The 18,376-nt window shown below is 48.5% G+C and overlaps 1 protein-coding gene and 1 long non-coding RNA gene across 3 annotated transcripts in view; one reads left to right on the top strand and one right to left on the bottom strand.

The window, feature by feature from the left end:
* The first annotated feature begins 6 nt into the window (after nucleotides 1-6).
* Nucleotides 7-18,376, top strand: part of LOC114484993 (uncharacterized) — a 21,983-nt gene continuing 3,613 nt past the window's right edge. The window contains exons 1-3 of one of the 2 annotated variants that reach the window (XR_003678420.2): nucleotides 7-913; nucleotides 1,133-1,271; nucleotides 13,062-13,224. This is a non-coding gene — a long non-coding RNA (uncharacterized lncRNA). Of the gene's footprint in view, nucleotides 1,272-13,061; nucleotides 13,225-18,376 lie in introns of both variants that reach the window. The other variant, XR_003678417.2, reaches the window with a different exon arrangement.
* PIPOX (pipecolic acid and sarcosine oxidase) overlaps nucleotides 8,125-18,376 on the bottom strand; it is an 11,507-nt gene continuing 1,255 nt past the window's right edge. The window contains exons 2-8 of the mRNA XM_007121718.4: nucleotides 17,777-17,925; nucleotides 11,100-11,313; nucleotides 10,634-10,816; nucleotides 9,739-9,885; nucleotides 9,219-9,377; nucleotides 8,554-8,629; nucleotides 8,125-8,255 (exon numbers count right to left, since the gene is read on the bottom strand). Coding sequence (XP_007121780.1) covers nucleotides 8,125-8,255; nucleotides 8,554-8,629; nucleotides 9,219-9,377; nucleotides 9,739-9,885; nucleotides 10,634-10,816; nucleotides 11,100-11,313; nucleotides 17,777-17,925 — 1,059 coding nt within the window. The remainder of the gene's footprint in view (nucleotides 8,256-8,553; nucleotides 8,630-9,218; nucleotides 9,378-9,738; nucleotides 9,886-10,633; nucleotides 10,817-11,099; nucleotides 11,314-17,776; nucleotides 17,926-18,376) is intronic.

Genomic DNA, 18,376 nt, shown 5'->3' on the forward strand with positions numbered 1-18,376 from the left:
GGAGCGGCTGGGCCCGTGAGCCATGGCCACTGAGCCTGCGTGTCCGGAGCCTGTGCTCCGCAACGGGAGAGGCCCGCGTACCGCAAAAAAAAAAAAAAAAAGTACGTGATGAAATAGGCCTCATGGCTCAAATTTAATCCTGGGGACTGGCATCAGTTACAGGTTGGCACCCTTGCTTAAGGGCTGCTTCTGGCCCCCACGGGAATGGTGTCCTCTGGAGAGCAAGGGAGATTGACCCTAGTGAGTGGCACTGCCCTGGAAGGTTCTGCACTAGAAGCACAGGTCCATGGCCTGCTTTTGAGGGTCCGGGAGCTCATCTGTGGGGGCTTGCCTTTCCTGTGAACCACATACTGAGCCACTGGACAGGATTTAAGAGCAGAAAAGGAGCTTCCGCTCCCAGGCACTGGCAAAATAAGCCTAGAGAACCAACTCGAAAGTGAGGCAGTCTTAAGCTCTTTGAATGGGTTCTTAAGGGAACATGTACACATGACAAAAGTACATGTGAAAACAGATAAATAGATAAACGTTAGATGAGACTTCTGAAAAATAGAAATAGCTTTGTTTGGGGATGTGGGATTATAGATGAAGTATCTGTGCTTGTAATAAAGTTTTCATACAATTTTTCTTTTAAGTCAGTACAGATGTGTATCTGTGTCAAACACCAAAGAAGGCCCAAAACTGTCATATTAGTGTGACTGTAAGAGTAGCGTCTTTCCCGGCATTGCATATATCGAAATAGTAGCCCTGGGCGGGGCAGGGGGGGGTGGGGTGGTAAACCATGTGGCAAAGCTGCTTAGAAACTGCTTAGATCCCTTGCTCAGGGAAAACCATTCTTAAAGCAGCAGGCGTCTCTTGGCATGGCTGAGAATGGAAGCTTGAAGAGGAACAGATTGGAGGGTGGAACTTGAACAGGGTATTTAGGGGAGAGGAGCTGTGGGGGAGGGGGAGATAGGAGCATCCAGACATGGCCTCCCATGCAGCCTGGAGCCCTGCAGGTGACAGGTTTAGGCAAGGAGACTCGTGTTGATGAAGGGACCGGTGATGGAGTGGGGTGAGGAGAAGCCGAGAGTCAAGAAGGTCATTTAGGATATTTGTGTTATGGTTATATACTTTTTTTTTTCTTTTTTTTAAGATCTGTAAGGGTGGACATGAGTCAATGGCCAGACTGTGCCTGGCTAATGGATTCCTGCTTCTCATACCTGACTCCATCTAAGAAGGTTTAGCCCCTTAAGGAAAAAGTATTTTCGCTGTTTCAGAGAGTCAAGTGACCGGTGAGTTCTCTGAGAAAATGAGAAGGTATTGGTTTTAGAAGGGGAGGACTTAGGGGTTCAGACCTCGCATAAGGTCTGGGAGGAGTAAGTCTCCTGGGGCCTGGAGGTGATCTTCATCTCCCTCCCCGCCCCGACTCCTTGCTCCCCAGTAGAAATCAGCTACAAATCTCAGCTTGTTGGGAACAGATGGCCTTGGCTGACGAATAAGCCACCGCAGGCTGCTCCACCTGTTCTCGGGTTGGAATAATCAGCTCGAGACAAACATCGGCGCTGAAATAACTCATGGCAGCGGGTGATGCGCAGGCACAGATTCCAAAAATCTCTTAAATAGACCCCCTCCAACTCTCTCCCCTGCCCAGCCCCTAGAGGCCATCAGGGGAAGGTAATGGAGCGGAGAAGAGAGAGAGCCCCAAGCTGAGCGCGATGGTGGAGCTGGTGGTTGCTCCGGTGGAGGTGGGGTGGGGGCGGGGGTGAGTTCGGGGGGCGGGGCTGAGTTCGGAGGGGCGGGGCGGGGTGGGGGAGGGAATACCTTGCACCTCGGCAGGGCGGGAAGTTATTTCTCAAGAGCATGTGGAGAACGTGGGAATGGTTGATCCGTGTCAGGGACAAGTGTGAGGAGATCCAATCTGTCGGTGAGAGTAGAAAACTGAGAATTTGGGATTCTTGTGAATGTGTTCGTTAAAGAAGTGATATGCAAATGAGATCAAGCTACCCGCGAATCTCTCAGCAGCTCAGACCGCTCTGCCGGCAGCCGCTGAGGGTGGCTGCCTGGGTGCCCGTACTTCTGTGGACTGGTGTTCAGCCTCCTCTCACGTCCTTGATGAAGTCTGCTGGGCTAATGTTCCCTGACAGAGGCAGATGAGCCCGTCGGGAGGGTGACAGCGCTGGGAAGCAGTGGTGACGGCTGGAGGGGGGGAGGGGGGAGGGGGTGTTGCCGGCTGAGATGGGGGCCTGGCTCCTGTGGAGTCAGTCGAGAGAGGGCAGGGATTGAGAGAGAAGAGACAGGCTGATTGCTTGCTCTGTGTGCCTCAGGCAGGCGGCTCCCCTTGGTCCAGCCTCCTGGCCTGGTGCATAGAGCCTGAGTCCCCGGAGGCTGTTCTGGGGTGGGGGAGGAAGCCTGAAGGGCTCTTTGGGCACCCCCAGTGCATCTCTGACTGCCAGCTCTGGTTCCATACAAGTGGTCCCTGTGACTCTGCCTGAAGCCTAGGGCGTTGGAGGACAGGGCTCTCACCTATCGTTTAGGGTCCCACAAACCTGGTCTCCTTAAAGTCGGTTGTGCCCACAGAGGTGCCATCGTGGCCCCTTTCCTGCTGAGTGCCTGGCTCTGGGGTTCTCACCTTGCTGTATATTAGAAACACTCAAGGAACTGTTTTTGTTTTGTTGTATATACAAAGAGTAAAAAACGTAGTATAATGAGCCTTATCCACCAAACAGCTTCAACAATTTTCAACACAGAGTGAATCTTGCTTCATTTGAACCTGGCCCACTTCCACATTCCCTTGGATTATTTTGAAGGAGACCCCAGATATGATATCACTTTGTTACAATGAAGATATTTGTTTAGTATCTACCCCTCAAAGAAAAGGAAATGACTCCTTAAAATGTAATCACAATACTCTTATCACACCTAAAAAAAATTATCAATAACTCCTTAGTACCAAATATCCAGTGTTTACATTTTCCTGATTTTTAATATTAATAATGTAATAAATTATATATATATATATTTTTTAAAGTTAGTTTGTTCAAATCAGCATCCAAACAACATTGAGGAGGTTTTTTTTTTTGGCCACTCAGCGCGGCATGCGGGACCTTAGTTCCCCAACCAGGGATCGAACCCATGTCCGCTGCAGTAGAAGGACTGGACCACCAAGGAAGTCCTATCATTGAGGAGCTTTTTAAGAAATACTACTGTGCCCAAGGCCTTCTCCCTCGGGGATTCTGATTTAATTGGCCTTGGGTGGGGCCCAAGCATCATATTTTTTAAAGCTCTCTTGATGGTTTCAATGTGCAGCCAGGGTTGAGAAGTGCTCTACCTTTCCCCCTACCAGTTTCCTGCCAACTCCTTGTCCAGGCTATTAAATACTTCTCCTGCCTCCTGCCAGTAGACCAGAGCAGTTGGCCCTAATATGCCTACCTGGAGGAGTCGAGGGCTGCCCATCTTTTCCAGGCTTCTCTTTCCAAGTGGGCTCAAACTCTCTATGGACACAAGCATTCCTTTCTCTACAAATTCACATACCATGTAGGCCCTGTTCCTATCACTTTCTCCCCTAATATATGCCTGGTGCCTGTTCTGGCCTTGCAAAGCATAGTAGATTTTTTTTTTTTTTTTTTTCATGAAAATAGCAAAATTCCTGCCTCAGGAAAAAGTGAGAACTTCCCTGGGGGCAGTTTTCATCTGGCTGCTCAAGTGGCTCAGCACTGCACTGGAGCTGAGAGAGAAGCCTGCTGGGGGCTTGGCAACAGATGTAAGGGAAACAGGGGATTGAGTGGGACTTGAACCCAGCACATTTGGGGGCATCTAAGAAACCTTTCTCTCCTGAAGATGCTGGCCCCAGGAGCATTTCAGAGAATTATGCCCACGTCCCTAGCTCGCAGCCGTCTGCCTGCCTTCCTGTGGCTGCTTCTTCTGTTCGTTCCCCTACCCCTCCACTCTACCTGCCTTTTGGATTTATTCCTCCCTCCTGTGTCCCCCACTCCATGCCTCACTGAATGTTGGTGAAACAAATCTAGTCTAAAATAATGAGCAATCAACTACCCTGATGCTTGGGGCAGGCTGGGCAGGGGCTGGGGGGAAAGGGTAGGGAGCTGAATCACTTATAAAGCCTAATAAAGATGCAGATGAGCATGCTGACTAGGAGCCCCAGAGCTGGGCTTATTCATTATTCAAAGTTATGTAAATGCCACTGGGTCCTGCGTGTTAGAATCCTGCCCCTTGTCCCTGCTGCTTCTTCCTGCCTGACAGATCCAGCCTGCCTTATGCCTCACCTCTCCCCCCAGGTGCTTACATTCATTCTCCCTGCCCAGAATTCCATCTCAGACCCTACCTCCTCTCTAGCCAGAAGTCTTCCAGAGATTTGTTGGGAGGTTCTGGCCTTCAGGCAAGACTATATAGACCCAAATAGGTGAGCTTCTCGTTTTTAAAGATTTCCAAGGAAAGAATACCCTAAGCAGTGCTATATACATGTTTCAATATCTCACAAATCTACTTAGTGGGATGGATTTCCCGAGTTCTAACCTAAATCCCTCCTTCTGCATGGCAAGCCCACCATTGAAATAGAATATCCAATAACCAAATTCTCTTTAATCACTCTTTTGAGAAGTTAAATGCAAGCATCAAGTCACTCCAGCCTAGTACCCCCAGATTAACTCATCCTTGTTGCTGCCACTTACCTTGCTAGACAGGTGAACCTCATTCCAAGTTACAATCACACTCCTTAAGCTCTTAAACCTGTCCTGGGATACCAAACTCTGGTTAGTGTTTAACTCGTACTGACTACACCATATACCTCCTCTTTTTCACATTGGGATTACTGATTTGTACCCCACAATTGCCTAGGCCTTAGGACTCAAATTACTTTCCCCTGAGTCTCCTCAGTCTTTCCCTTTTTCCCCATCTCCCCCTAATTTTTCAGATGGTGAGGCTGAGAAATGAAGAATTGGGTCAGAGTCGCAATGGCATCGATTGCCTCTGCTTTCCCTTCTTTTCTGGGCTGCCTCTCCTCCCTCCCGCAACCCCAATCTATTTTGAGCCTGCCTCTGTTTTCCTTAGTCTGGTTGGCAACCGTGCCGGCCTCTTTCTCTTCGCTGCCCTTATCTCTCCCCTGCAGCCTGTGAGGACCCCAGTTGCCCTTCCAGAGGTCTCTTATTGCCTGCCCGATTTATTTTGATTTTCTTCCATCTTGAAGATAGGTAGGGTCGGCCTGAAAGTGGATGCCTGGCCACGCTCAAGCAGAAGGTAGGCAGGGAGATAACGCTGGTGGGTCTGCTTGGCAAATCCTTCAATGTTACCAAAACCCTCAAGTTGTCCTCCGAGCCCATCTACAATGTCTAGTCCTCTTCTCCATATCCACAGACTCTATTTCCTACATCCCTTCTTCCCCTCTATGACCCCATCCCACCCTCAGTAAGAAATGCTCAGTTCCTCCCACTTGGGTTGTGTGCAGCCCCCCCTGCAGGTCCTCACCTGCCTTCTTGGCCTGCACATTGCCAGTCTCTTCTTATCCAATTCCTGTTTCTCTGCACTCTTCCCTGACCTCATCCCTCCCACACACACCCGTCCTACCCCACACGCCCCTGCCCCTGCCCCTGCTTGCACTCTGTTTCTAGGACACACTGGCTCATTTCTAAAGAGACTTTGCCAGCCCAGGCAGGGCTTGTCAGCCTCCCCCACTTGTCCTTTCTCAGCCTCCTCTAGACACTTGTCCCCTCCTTTAGCTGTCACCGGCAAGCTGAATAAGACTGGATATTTTGGAAGGGGAGCTGCAGCTGGCTGGGGGAGGAGGGTGGCACTGAGAGAAGCAGAAGCACAGGGAGCTGCGGGCAGCCATGGAACGAGGGGGAGAGAGAGGTCCCCAACATCCTTCCTCCCCAACTTTGCCAGCTTGGGAGCTGGCAGGATCTTACACTCATCCCTCTCTGTACTGCATGTTTCTCTCTCTCAGTAATAACACAATACCTTGCTTTACAATTTACCGCGTTCTCTTACAGACCCCCAGGTATCTGCGTGGTGCACTCCCTCTCCTCCAAGTCTGCTCAGATGCCTCCTCCTCAATGAGTCCTACCCTGACCACCATTGAAAAGGGCAGCCCCTCCCCCAGCATTCTCTATCTTCTCCATTCTGCTCTGTTTTTTCCCCAACGCACTTGTCACCCTCTAATGTACAATACAATTTATTTATATGTAGTATCTACATGTCCTTTCCTTACTGAACTGTAAACACCACAAGAGTAGAGATTTCTGTGTTGTTCAATACATCCACCATGCCTAGCACAGTGCCTGGCACACAGCTGAACTCAACAAATATTTGTGTGTTGAATGAATGAATGAATGACCTTATTGGATCCTCACACACTCCTGTGGAGTTGGTCAGTATTATTATTCCCTTTTTCTTTATTGCAGTAAAATATACATAACTTACAATGTACCATGTTAACCGTTTTAGGTGTACAGTTGAGTGGCATTTAAGTACATTCACAGTGTTGTGCAGCCATCACCACCATCCATCTCCAGAACTTATCTTCCCAAACTGAAACTCTATGCCCATTAAACAATAACTCCTTATTCCCCCCTCCCTCCAGCCCCTGGCAGCCACCATTCTACTTTCTGTTTCTATGAATTTGACTACTCTAGGTAGCTCACACAAGTGGAATCATACAATACTTGTCCTTTTATGTCTGGATTATTTTATTTAGCATTATGTCTTCAAGGTTGATCCATGGAATGTATCAATAGTATTATTCCCATTTTACAGATATGATTATTCCCACTTTACAGAGGCTGTGGTTTGGGGAACTAAGTGAGAGCACCCAAAAAGCAGACTTGGCATGGGGTTGACAGGATTGGCTGGCTTTTATAATTCCCAGGAGAAATCAGTACTAATCCATGTGCCTAGGCCTATAAGGCAATTGAAGAGTAATTTCCTCTGTGTTGTTATTTCCTTTGGGAATATTTTTACTCTTATTTCCATTTCCCACTCTTCCCCTCTCAGCGATTCCTTCGAACATTTCCACCCCACCCAGTCCCATTTTTTTTCTCCCCAGAGCACTTTAACTCCTGTTCTTTTGGGTCAAACTGGCCCTGTCTAGAAATGCTCCTGCTTGGGTTTCATCTGAGTGCGCTCAGCCTTGCTTGAGTCTCTGTTTACACCTCTCACCCCTCCACCCACCCTGGGGCAGTTATGAGCCTGTTTCCTTCCAAAGCAATTAGTGTAAGGAGGCCAGCTGACTTGGTGTTAATGCCGTTTCATTAAGTGGGAGCAATCCTAATGATAATAAAATGGCACATTTAACATTCAAACATTGAACAGGGTTTCTAAGCGAGTGTGTCTCTCTCTTCCTTTCTGGTAGAACAGCTCCATCTTCATAAAGACCTGACAATACACCTTAATGAGAGACTGGGGAGCTGAGCACCTTTATAGAACCAGAGAGAGGATGAGAACCAAACAAAGAATCCAGAGAAAGAGGGTGCGGTGCATTGAGGGGATAAAGACCCCAAGGAGTCCTGGGGTAATGGATTCTGTGGTGCTAATTTAGACAGTTAAAGTCTGTAAGAAATAAGGTCACATGGAAAATAAAGCCCACCACAGGCTTTCATGCAATGCAGTCATTTACTTATCTGTTTGTTCAACACATTTTTTGCAACAAACATTTACTGTGCACCCAAGATGAGCCAAATTTTACAGGAGTTTGTGATAGAGGGTGGCTCTAGTTTTATGAACAGGAATGCCAAGGGCCTTAGTGGTCTACAGATCATCTTATTTACTCTCCCCCAGGCAGCTTTAGTCAAACCTATCCCAAATGCATCAAATGCCCCCGTGAAGAGAATTTTAACAGCTGCTTTGGTCTCCTGAGCCAGTCCTTATGCCCCCTCCTTATTGAGACATCCAGCTTCAAGGTCCTTGCTACTCTGTGATTATAGAATATCTGATTGAATTTCTGAAGCAAAAAAAATGTGGGATTGGGGAGCTGGCTAGGGAAAGAAGGTAAATTCAATCAGCTGGTGTTTATGGGGAACTGAAGAGGGGCAAGAAAAAAGGATAACATCTCCCAGACACTTCCTTCCTCTGAGAAGTCTTTCCCAGAAGAGGGCTTTATTCCCAGCTCCTGTGCACAGAAGGGAAGCAGGTGGCCAGTCAAATGTGGGCTTTGCCCAGGCAGGGGAAGCGGCTGATTCGAAAAGGTGTCAAGTCATAGGATGGCATTAATTTCATGCTTAATTCATACAGGATCTTCCCCACAACAGGGGACAGCTTAAACCCATGCCCTAGGGAAAGGAGAACAGGTGGTCAGGCATCCTCAGAGACAAGTACTGGACTCCCTGGACGTCCCCTACACAGTCCCCAGATAGAGCTAACCTTCCCATTGGTCGCATCCCAAAGCTGGAAGTTGCCTCCCAGCATGAGAACCCTTTCTTCTCTGATAGCCCCGCTCAACCCCCTTATACACTCAAGGTCTATGCTTTGGCCCCTCTCTGTTCAACTAAAAGCATGAAAAACACCATTTTGCCTGGCACGGAGGTAGGTTGTCTTTAAGGCACCCAGTCTTCCCTCGCTCAGGCTCACCAGAGAATCCAGCACCAATGACAATGTTGTCGTACTTTGGGTGTCGATCAAGAATGAAGTGCTCATCAGGGGTGTTCTAGAAAGAAACAATCACACCTGTGTCCTTTGAGGATAGAGGGAGGAGGAAGAACTGCAGGCTCAGAAGGGAGGAGACTCAGCTGGATTTCTTTCCAGAAAGAATAGGAATGGGGCACAGGAATGCTTTCTGTATGCCAGTGCCCTAGGGTACGCCAGTCTTTCTCATTTGTCCATCTGTCTCTTCTCGTGTAGAGCTATGAACACAGTAGGTGCTCAGTTAACACGTGTAAACTAACTTTAGCGAAGATGCCTCAGGCCCTGGTGACATCTGTCTCTTCTCTTTGTCCCTAAGACCTGCTCAACTAGAACATTCTTGCCAAAAACTCTTTTAGAGCTCTTCTGGGAAACATAGTGAAGGACTGCCAGACGTATGCCTAGTTTCCTAATGAAAAAGAATACGAATAACCTCCAGTGGGCCCTCTCTGGTGGAGGTGAACTGACCCGCAGAAATGAGCTCATTTGTTTCAAGTCACATACTGTGTCAGGGGTCAGGTAGAGTCCAGCCTGAGCAGCCCAAGGCCAGTCTGTCTCATTCCCCTGCTCTCCAGGGCTGCGAGAGAGCCTGGCCCAGTTGCCCACACCCTTACCGTGTACATGCAGTGCTCCATAACAGCAGGCTCAGGCTCTAAGTTAGGTAAGTGATCTCTGACAAAGCAGCTCAGGATGTGGACGTCTTGGATGTCTGAGAAAGCTGCAGGGCAGTCCCGCTCCTCAGGATCTGCATTGTTGCCGTGGTGATAGCAGACCTGGCTCCCAATCAGAGCAGTGTGAGCTGGGATGGCCGGCCTCCTGCACACCACCCCCAACCCAAGGTGGCAGGTTGTACACAGAATGCACCCCATCCATCATCCCAGCCTTCCCCAGTCCTGACAGATGCTGTTTGTTGCCACGTGAGTTTGCCTAGCTGTCCGTTCCCCCGCCAACCCTATGTTTGCAAAGGAAGGGCTCCAGGACAGCCAGGGGTCTTGTGTTGCGCATAGTGAATAGTGAAGTCCGTTCCTGGTCCTGCCCACTGCGATCCGAGGGAGTCTGGTGAGAGGAGAGTTAGAATAGCTGCCCCAAATCTGCCTGGGCCCCTATTAGCCTTCTCTTGGCCTCTCCGCTCACCTTCATCAGCCCTGGGTACTCTCCGGAGGGCAATCCATAGATGTGGTAAGGAGCCAGGCTGAAGCCCAGGAAGCATGGAAAGGCCTGGGACACACCATAGCTTCCAGGAACCTTCTCTCGCCAGTAACACACGTTGATCCGCAGGGTCTTGGAGCAGGAAGAAGTGGGAAATGAAGGGGGAAAGCATTTCTGGGGTCCCGTAGCCCTTTAATATAAGCCCAGATGCCCTGATTAACTCACCCATCTTTGTTTCACTCAATTCTCATGTCATTTACATGTTACATTATGTTATGATGCATAAAAATTGCTGAATCTGTCTCTTCCCCTATTCTTAATCTTCTCCCAAAACTGCATCCAGCCTACTTCTCTCTCTCTCCAGGAGTTAATAATACCTCATGCTTATTGAGTGCTTACTATAGGCCAGGCCAACTCCTAAGGTTATATATATATATATATATATATATATATAAAATTTAATTCTCCAACAGCCCTAGTCCCCATTTTACAGGTTATAAAATTGAGGCTAAGTGAGGTGAAGGTGAATGAATTTGCCCAAAGTCATCCACTAGCAAGTGGCAGATGGAAGATTCAAGTCCATCTGGGTCCAAGGCTTCTTTTCTTTTCTTTTTTTTTTTTTTTTTTTTTTTTTTTTTGTGTTACGCGGACCTCTCACTGTTGTGGCCTCTCCCGTTGCAGAGCACAGGCTCCGGACGCACAGGCTCAGTGGCCATGGCTCACGGGCCCAGCCGCTCCGCGGCATGTGGGATCTTCCTGGACCGGGGCACGAACCCATGTCCCCTGCATCGGCAGGCGGATTCTCAACCACTGCGCCACCAGGGAAGCCCGAAGGCTTCTTTTCTTAAGCTCCAACTCTCAGGCTTCCAGCTCCCCTTACCTGGAGAGGCAGCTCAATTCCCAGGGGACGGAGGAGCCGGTTGGTCCAAGGACCTGCTGTGATGATCAAGCTCTTGGCTTGGTAGCTCCTGGAGGTGGTTTTCACCACGACCAGTAGCCCTGGTTTTATCTCCATCACCTTCTCTCCATCATGCACTATGCCTCCTAGCTGTCGAATTGCATCCTGAAAGGGCAGGAGCAGGGAAGGGCGAATCAGTTATGTATGTGGTTCACCCTGGTGGACAAAGAATCTTTCATCGAGTGCAGAAAAGAGAGGGCAGAATCTAGACCTCCTCTCCCATATTGTCGAGGCCTAGCAGGGTATATAAAACTGCCCAGTCCAAAAAGTCAAGACTAAAGCTGGCAGGGCAAAGGCTGTCATCCAACTGGGGGTCAGGGGATGGCTGATGGGGACCCGGGATGCCCAGAGCAGAAGCTGCAGTGCCCCTAATGCTGCACGATATCACCTGAAGGGCTCTGAGCGCCTTGTCAGCATAGAGAACTCCCCCAGACTTGTCCAAGAGCCCCACTTCTCCCCTGGACAACCGAATATTGGGGAAACGTTGCTTCAGTTCCTCAGATGGAAGACACTGGTGTTCCACTCCCTGCCTAGACAGAGTAGCCTGGATTATCTTTAATTCTGCGCTCTCCTTCATTCCCAGCAGCAGTAGTCCAGTCTGCCTATATAAAAAAAAAAAAAGACACCTGAGTGAGAGTCTGCGTCCGGGCCCTGGGCCTTCTCTGTCATTTTTCAGCAAGGGGCCCAGACCAGGCTTCAAGGGGAGTCCTGGCCTCACATTCAAAAAACAGGCAAAGGCATCTCCATTCTGTTGTAACAGTCCAGTATTGTTGCGCTGGTTTCTAGCCCATCCCCAAGTCTGCCCTTGGCTCTCGCTATTGGTTTGCTTATCCCTCCATCTTCCCTCATCAGGATCCATCCTGCCCTTGAGGTCAGAGATCCTAAGTCCTCTTTTATCTCCACACCTAGAAAGTGGTAAATGTTCAATGAATTTGATAAGATTTCTTCCCTTTCCTCCAGTCCCCTGACCCCACTCACTGTTTTGATCTCAATTCTTTATCCCCTTTCCCCTCCCCAACTCCCTGCTGTTTCTTTTCCCTGTTCCTTTTTCTGGTCATATAATGTTTTGTCTCTTCTTGTGCATCTATCTCTCGGTTCCTTCTCAGAGGCTGCCTGTTTTGTGGAAAGGGTCCTAAGTTGGGCGCTCTGGCCCTGGGTCCAGCCCCGGCATCCCCTCTGTGACCTTGGTCTGATTGCTCGCTGATCCAACCCCAGATTCCTCCTCTGTAACGCATGACTGTTGGACTATTGGTGGTTCCACACCAGGGGAGTTGTGGAAATGGCATGGATCATTTTTTTGCTTGTCACAATGCCTGGGGGCTGCCACTCACATTTGGTGGGCAGGGGCCAGGGATGCTAAACCTGCAATGCTCAGGAAGATCCCACCCAAATGCCAATAGTGCCCTCATGCAGAAACCCCAGTAGGTGAGATGGCCTCTTAGGACTCCAGCAATTAATTCAGCGATTCAATGATTTTGTTTCTCCCTATACATCCCTCTGTGTTTCTTCCTCCATAAGAGAATGAGAGCTGTTTCTCTTTAATGCTTTCCATATCTCTGTCACAGATCAGAGCTCCCTTTTGGGGGGAACTGATCAAAACAATAGAAGGGTCACTTTGGCCCTTGGGACCATTCCTGTAGTCCCTCTCGGTTGCAGCAGCCACAGTGACAAGCATCAGCCTGACACATCCCCCAGGTACTGTATATAAAGCTCGTAATAGCCTATAATGGAGTCTCATGGATATTACATGCTTCCAAATCCCACATTATCTGGTTGGGGGGATTAAAGAGAAGATTGGGAGGGGGTAGGGACACAGCGGGCCCTGGGGCCAGTGTCAGTACACAGAGCCACGCAGCATGCCCAATCCATTTGCCATGGCCCCCGCCTACCCAGCATTCGCCACTGGTGAGAAAGCAGTGAACGCCTCTGCCTCTTCAAAGCTCAGCAGAGGAAAGATGCTGTAGAAATCCCCACCAGCCAGCAGACCGTCTTTTTCCTGTGGCCCCAAAAGAACTTCAGATTGGTTCTCAGTTAATGAAAACTTGCCTAGTAAACTCCTTGGTCAACAGGATAATTAAGTCACCCAAGCGTACGTTCTTGATTGAGCCCTTTGTACCTGATGAGGTTGTGGCTGTGTAGAATTCTGGGAAAGACCTCACCTTAGCAGTCACAATGTCAGATCCCTGGCCCGGAAATTCCAGAGCAGCATATTCTAACCTCTGCCTGCAATATACTAGCCTTGGTCTCTCACATACTCTGAGATTTAGTTACTTTCCCTTCCTTCCCTTCCTTTCTCCCTTCTTCCCTTCCTTCCTTCCTTCTTTCCTTGAAATAAGAACTCCTCTTTCAGGAATGTACTATATGGAGGAAATGAACTCACGCCAAAGCAACGGGCAAATCTGTCGAATTATGAAATGCTGAGGGATGTTCTAATTCCCAAGCCGTCCTGCGGTGGATGAAGCGGGAGCTCCCCATCCCTAGGAGTAATCAGCAAGCTGATTCTGCTGGTGAATGTAATTGTGCCAATTGTAATCATTTTGCTCCAGCTCTCTGCCCCTGTGGCATTTATTTCTCAGCCCAGATATTGATCTAACAGTGGGAAATTTTCCATCTGAATTTGTGATGCTGGACCCTCCCCTAGTCCGGAGATTCGTTTGGGAAATTCTCATTTTCCATGGATCACAGCTGAGCTATTTGGCCTGAGGGAAACCATGCACTGCCAGAGAAAGGCCTTGGATTGGAGAGAGATTTTTGACCATTATGAGCAAATCAGAAATAAATGTAAAACACTGCCTGGAAATGCAAAGGCCTGTCATTATGGGAAATAGGTGAGAGGCTCCTGTGGGAGATGCTTAGAGAATTGGAAAGCAGTCAATCAAAACCGGGATCGGAGAACGGGCCTTTTTCCCCCAGTATGAAGATAGATGACTTCCATGCACAGATTGAAAATCATTTAAGTGCTTATTTTCTTAATGGCTTTTCCTAGATCCCAATAAACAGTCTGCTCATTCTGCATCAATTTCTCACTCCTATGCTCTGGGCCTCCCTTTCCTCTTTTTCTGCTCAGATCCAGGCTACGAAGTTTGGGGAGGAGGAAGGTGAGAAGGGGCAAGGGCATTGCAGGAAAAAAAAAATGACCAGGAAATGAGCAGTCAGGGCTGGTCTAGAAAGACGTCACCTTGTAGTGAGGCTGGGGTGCTGGGGATCCCTGGAAAGAGTGCAGCTCCCACGTCCCAGAACACCATCAGAGCATTTGGTACTAACTGTGCCTTCCTCCCAACCCTAGCTGGATCCAGCCCTAGGAAGAGATAATGGAAGATTCCTCCCAAGGGCCTTGTTGACTTCTCTATGGCCCAACTAAAGCCTCAGACATGATGTAGGGAGTTGGTGATAAGGGATTTCCACCAGTTACTATAGCAGGACAGGAGGCAGGACGGAGTGGGGAAGATTTGGGAGGGGCAGACAGCTCTCCCTGCATCTGCCATCTCCCATCCCAAGCTCCAGCTTTCCCCCCTCTGGGTTAAAAGTGCCAGGAAAGCCAGCTCTCAGAGTCACCTTGGGGAAGGGACTCCAACAGGGACTTGGTAATGGCTGCTGTCTTTGTTGGTTTTGGAGGAGCTCTTGGCGTTTCATCTTCTGCTCAGTGGGCTGAGGTGGAATTGGTTAACAAAGACTGCTCCAGGGAGGGGATGTGGCTGACAAGCCAGACACTTTGCAGACACAGGAAGCAGCAGCTGCGCAGGGGGCCACCAGGTTCTGGCAGCAGCTGTACTGCCTACGGCTGTGATCTTGTCTGATATTGTCAGCTAAGCAGGGGCAGCCCGGGTCAGGAGCTAGATAGTAGGACTCAAAGGGAGAAGGTGGGGCAGGAAAGAGATGGGCCACAGAGCTGGGATTTGCTCTTGGTATCAGCATCCTGGCTGTACACATCACAAAAGATTCAGACCTTGTGATCTGACACATGTGTCATCGTCTGTTCCCAGAATATATGCAAATATCCTGAGCCACCCATATTTAGTATGCCACTGTCACAGGAAGCAGCAGAACAGAACGAAGAGAATTGGACAACCACCTTATCAACTCCTGAAGGTTTTTTTTTTTAAATCATCATCAAATATCATTAAGTAAATATGTTCATATCTATCAGTTCAATTATGATATTGTGCTGGTTCTTCCAGAAGAACCCAGGAGAATAAGAATCACACAGCTGATGAAGCATTTAGAAAATCAGAATTAGGAACAAAAGCTAAAGGGATTGGAATAGGAAGTATCTGTTCTGTGTCTCTACTAAGTAAAAGAACCAAATAAATTAGTGTGCCTGAGTAAATTAGGTTGGCCATAAGAAAGGACTTGCTACTAATAACAACAACAATAATAATAATGCCTAGCACTATACAGAACTTCAAAGATTTTTCAAAGAACATTCACTTTACTCTTCATTTTCCATAATTGGGGCTGTGAAGCCTAGGGATAGTCTTTTAAGAGGAGCTATAATATGTCCCAGTCTTTAAATGTATGTTAGCAGCCTTCTGACCTGGGATGATCTAGGCATGAACTTGTTTGGAGACAGGGATGGACAAGGTAACCAGTTTGTGGTATTTCCTAAATCAGGAGGCAGCAAGCAATGACCCAGGGGCCAAATCACCTGTTCCTGTCTGTCCCACAAGCCAAGATGGTTTTTATACTTTTAAATGGTTGATAAAAAGCAAAAGAAGAATATTTCTTTTTTTAAATATTTATTTGTTTGTTTGTTTATTTTTGGCTGCATCAGGTCTTAGTTGTGGCACGTGGGATCTTTCATTGTGGCGCACGGGCTTCTCTCTAGTTGTGGCATGCAGGCTCCAGAGCACGTGGGCTCTGTAGTTGCATCAAACAGGCTCTCTAGTTGTGGCACGCGGGCGTAGTTGCCCTGCAGCATGTGGGATCTTAGTTCCCTGACCGGGGATCAAACCCATGTCCCCTGCATTGGAAGGCGGATTCTTAACCACTGGACCACCAGGGAAGTCCTGAAGAATATTTCATGACATGAAAATTATCAGAAATTTGTGTCCATAAATAAAGTTTTATTGGAACCCAGCCATGCCCATTTGTTTACATATTATCTGTGGCTGCTTTCGCAATGGCACAGTTGAGTTGTTGGCAGAGTTGAATCATTGCAATAGAGACCATATGGCCTGCAAAGCCTGTAAAACTATGTGGCCATTCACAGAAAAAGTTTGCCAAACCCTGTTCTAGACTGCAAGTTGAGTAATTCTGTGATTTGCACTACAGGTTAAGACCCTGACTACTCAGTAGCAACCCTCTCATGAGTTTGTGGGGAGAATTAAATGAGTTAACATGGATCGGGTACTTTTAGAACAGCCTTAGTTTCTCGTTCTAAGCACTAAAACACGCAGTGATAATGATAATGATGATGATGATTTGTCAGGTACTGTTGCAAGCCCTTTACAAACTTTATCCTCACAACAGACACAGGAAATAGATATTATTACCCCTACTTTACAGATGAGAAAACTGAGTCTCACAGAGGTTAGACAGCTTGCTCCAAACCACACAGCTAAATATGTCAGAGCAAGATGATATCTAGAGCCAGGCCTGCCTGGTTCCAAAGCCCTTCCGAATTCCTGTCCTCCTGCCAAAGAGAAGGATTGTGAGATTATGAGATTCTCCTATCCAAGGGTCCCTTTCCCTCTCTCCAGCAGCCCTTCCCCTCGATGTCCATGGTTGCTGCATCCCATCTGTCTCCTTCTGTCTTTCTTCCCCCCTGGCTCAATGGAGATAGGATACAGCTGACCCAGAATAAGTGGAAGGAACTGCCATCTATTCAAAAGTGCTAGGCATAGTGCCAAGTATTTCGCAAGAGTCTCGTTTAATCCTCACAAAGCCCTGTGAGAAAAATGAGGCGCAGAGAGGTACAGAAACTTTTCCAAGTTCACACAGCTGGTAAGAGGTAGAGCACAAAGTCAAATTCAAGCCTGTCTGACTCCAGAATTGTCTCCCCTCTGAAAGATTCCAGACACTTTCCAAACATCTTTTAGTTGCCTCCTTGTCTGCTGGGATGAAGTGTGCCCTCTAAGGCCTCAGCAGTTCTTTTAACACAAGATACTCAGCAGAATTCACAGATGGCTGACAGAGAGAGGTCCCTTTGCCAGGCCACGCCTCAGCAAGACATGCTCCTTTATTTGGGTGCTGGGTGTATTAGCTGCCTCTGGAATAAATCTGTAATTAGCTGCCCTAGCTGTATTTGCATAATGGATTTCACTTTGTTCTTAAGTTAATGGTGTTTTTGCAACAGAACAGTAACCTCTTGGTTCCTGGCCATTAAAATAACTGCCACCCTGTAGGGTAGAGCAGTGGTTTTGTAGGAAGTTCAGTTAAGAGCCACAGAGAAGGCGGGAGGGGTGGTAGGATGGTTGGTAAAAGTTCTCTTTGCCTCCTGGGTTGTCTGCCTTCTTCCCCATGAATGTTTGAAAGGTCAGTGAGCGGGGGTCTTAAGGGTCAGAGAAGGCCATGCAGGCAACAGAGAAATAGCTGCAGGCTCACTCCCTGGTCAGCAGTGCAGCCTGAGGAGCATCCCCATTTGCTCCTATGGGAGGAGGTATTCAGAGCATGAAATGGAGTTATAAGGGTTGTTCTGGGGGAGAGGACCCAGCGTGAAAGTTTGTGATACTAGTAGGAATATAAAGAATCAAGCAGAGGCCTCCTCCTCTATTTCAATCCCTGCCCTGAGAGGGTCTCTGACGGTTCCACAGAGATGTGGATACAAACTCCAGCTCTGAGCATCTGCCCAGTGTCTTTCCAGCAGTTTTCCCCAAACAACCTCTGCAAGCCTTGGACACTTGGTCTAACCCCAGCCCTGGAACTCAGAGACTGGCAGGAGCCAGGTGGACCTGTCGGGTGACCATGATGACAGCAAGCAGAATGCTTCCACGTGTCTGGCACTTCCGGAGGCCCCGTGTCCCTCCGTTGCATGTCAAGTATTCCTGGCATCGCCCTCTTGCATAATAAAAGCACTCCCAGGTGCTGAGCCCCATGATTCAAGGAATTCTCCCCCACCAACCCAACCTGTATAATTGGGTTCCCGCCTCATGCTCCAGCTGGGCCCATATCTGGTAGCACTCAGCCATCATCTGGGTGTAGAAGTCTTCAGGGTACGCCATTCGGATTATCCGGCTCTGCCCATGGGAACTTCCTCGGGAGTGCGGGAGGAAGAACTGGAGAAGGAGGACAAGAGACAACTGCAGCTGTCACCCCTCCCCTTTCGGAGCCCGCTCATCACGTGCTGTCAACAAGGAGCACTTATTCTTCAAATATTTCCATACAGTCTCCCTTTGTGGCCAAGTTACTGACTTGGCTTCAGGATAGAATTTCTTCAGTAGCTCTAACTCAGGCATCCTTTTTGCTAACATCATTCACATCCCGAAGTCCCTCTGTGAGTTTGTCTTCGGTCATCCTGCTGCAACCTTGCCCCACTTAGACTCATGGAGAAGCAGAAAGAACCTTTGAGATCATTCTAGTCTAGGCTCCTCATTTTTTTTTTTTTTTTTTTTTTTTTTTTTGCGGTACGCGGGCCTCTCACCGCCGTGGCCTCTCCCGCTGTGGAGCACAGGCTCCGGACGTGCAGGCTCAGCGGCCATGGCTCACGGGCCCAGCCGCTCCGCGGCA

This window comes from Physeter macrocephalus, unplaced genomic scaffold, assembly GCF_002837175.3.
Source record: "Physeter macrocephalus isolate SW-GA unplaced genomic scaffold, ASM283717v5 random_352, whole genome shotgun sequence".
Taxonomy (NCBI): Eukaryota; Metazoa; Chordata; class Mammalia; order Artiodactyla; family Physeteridae; genus Physeter; species Physeter macrocephalus.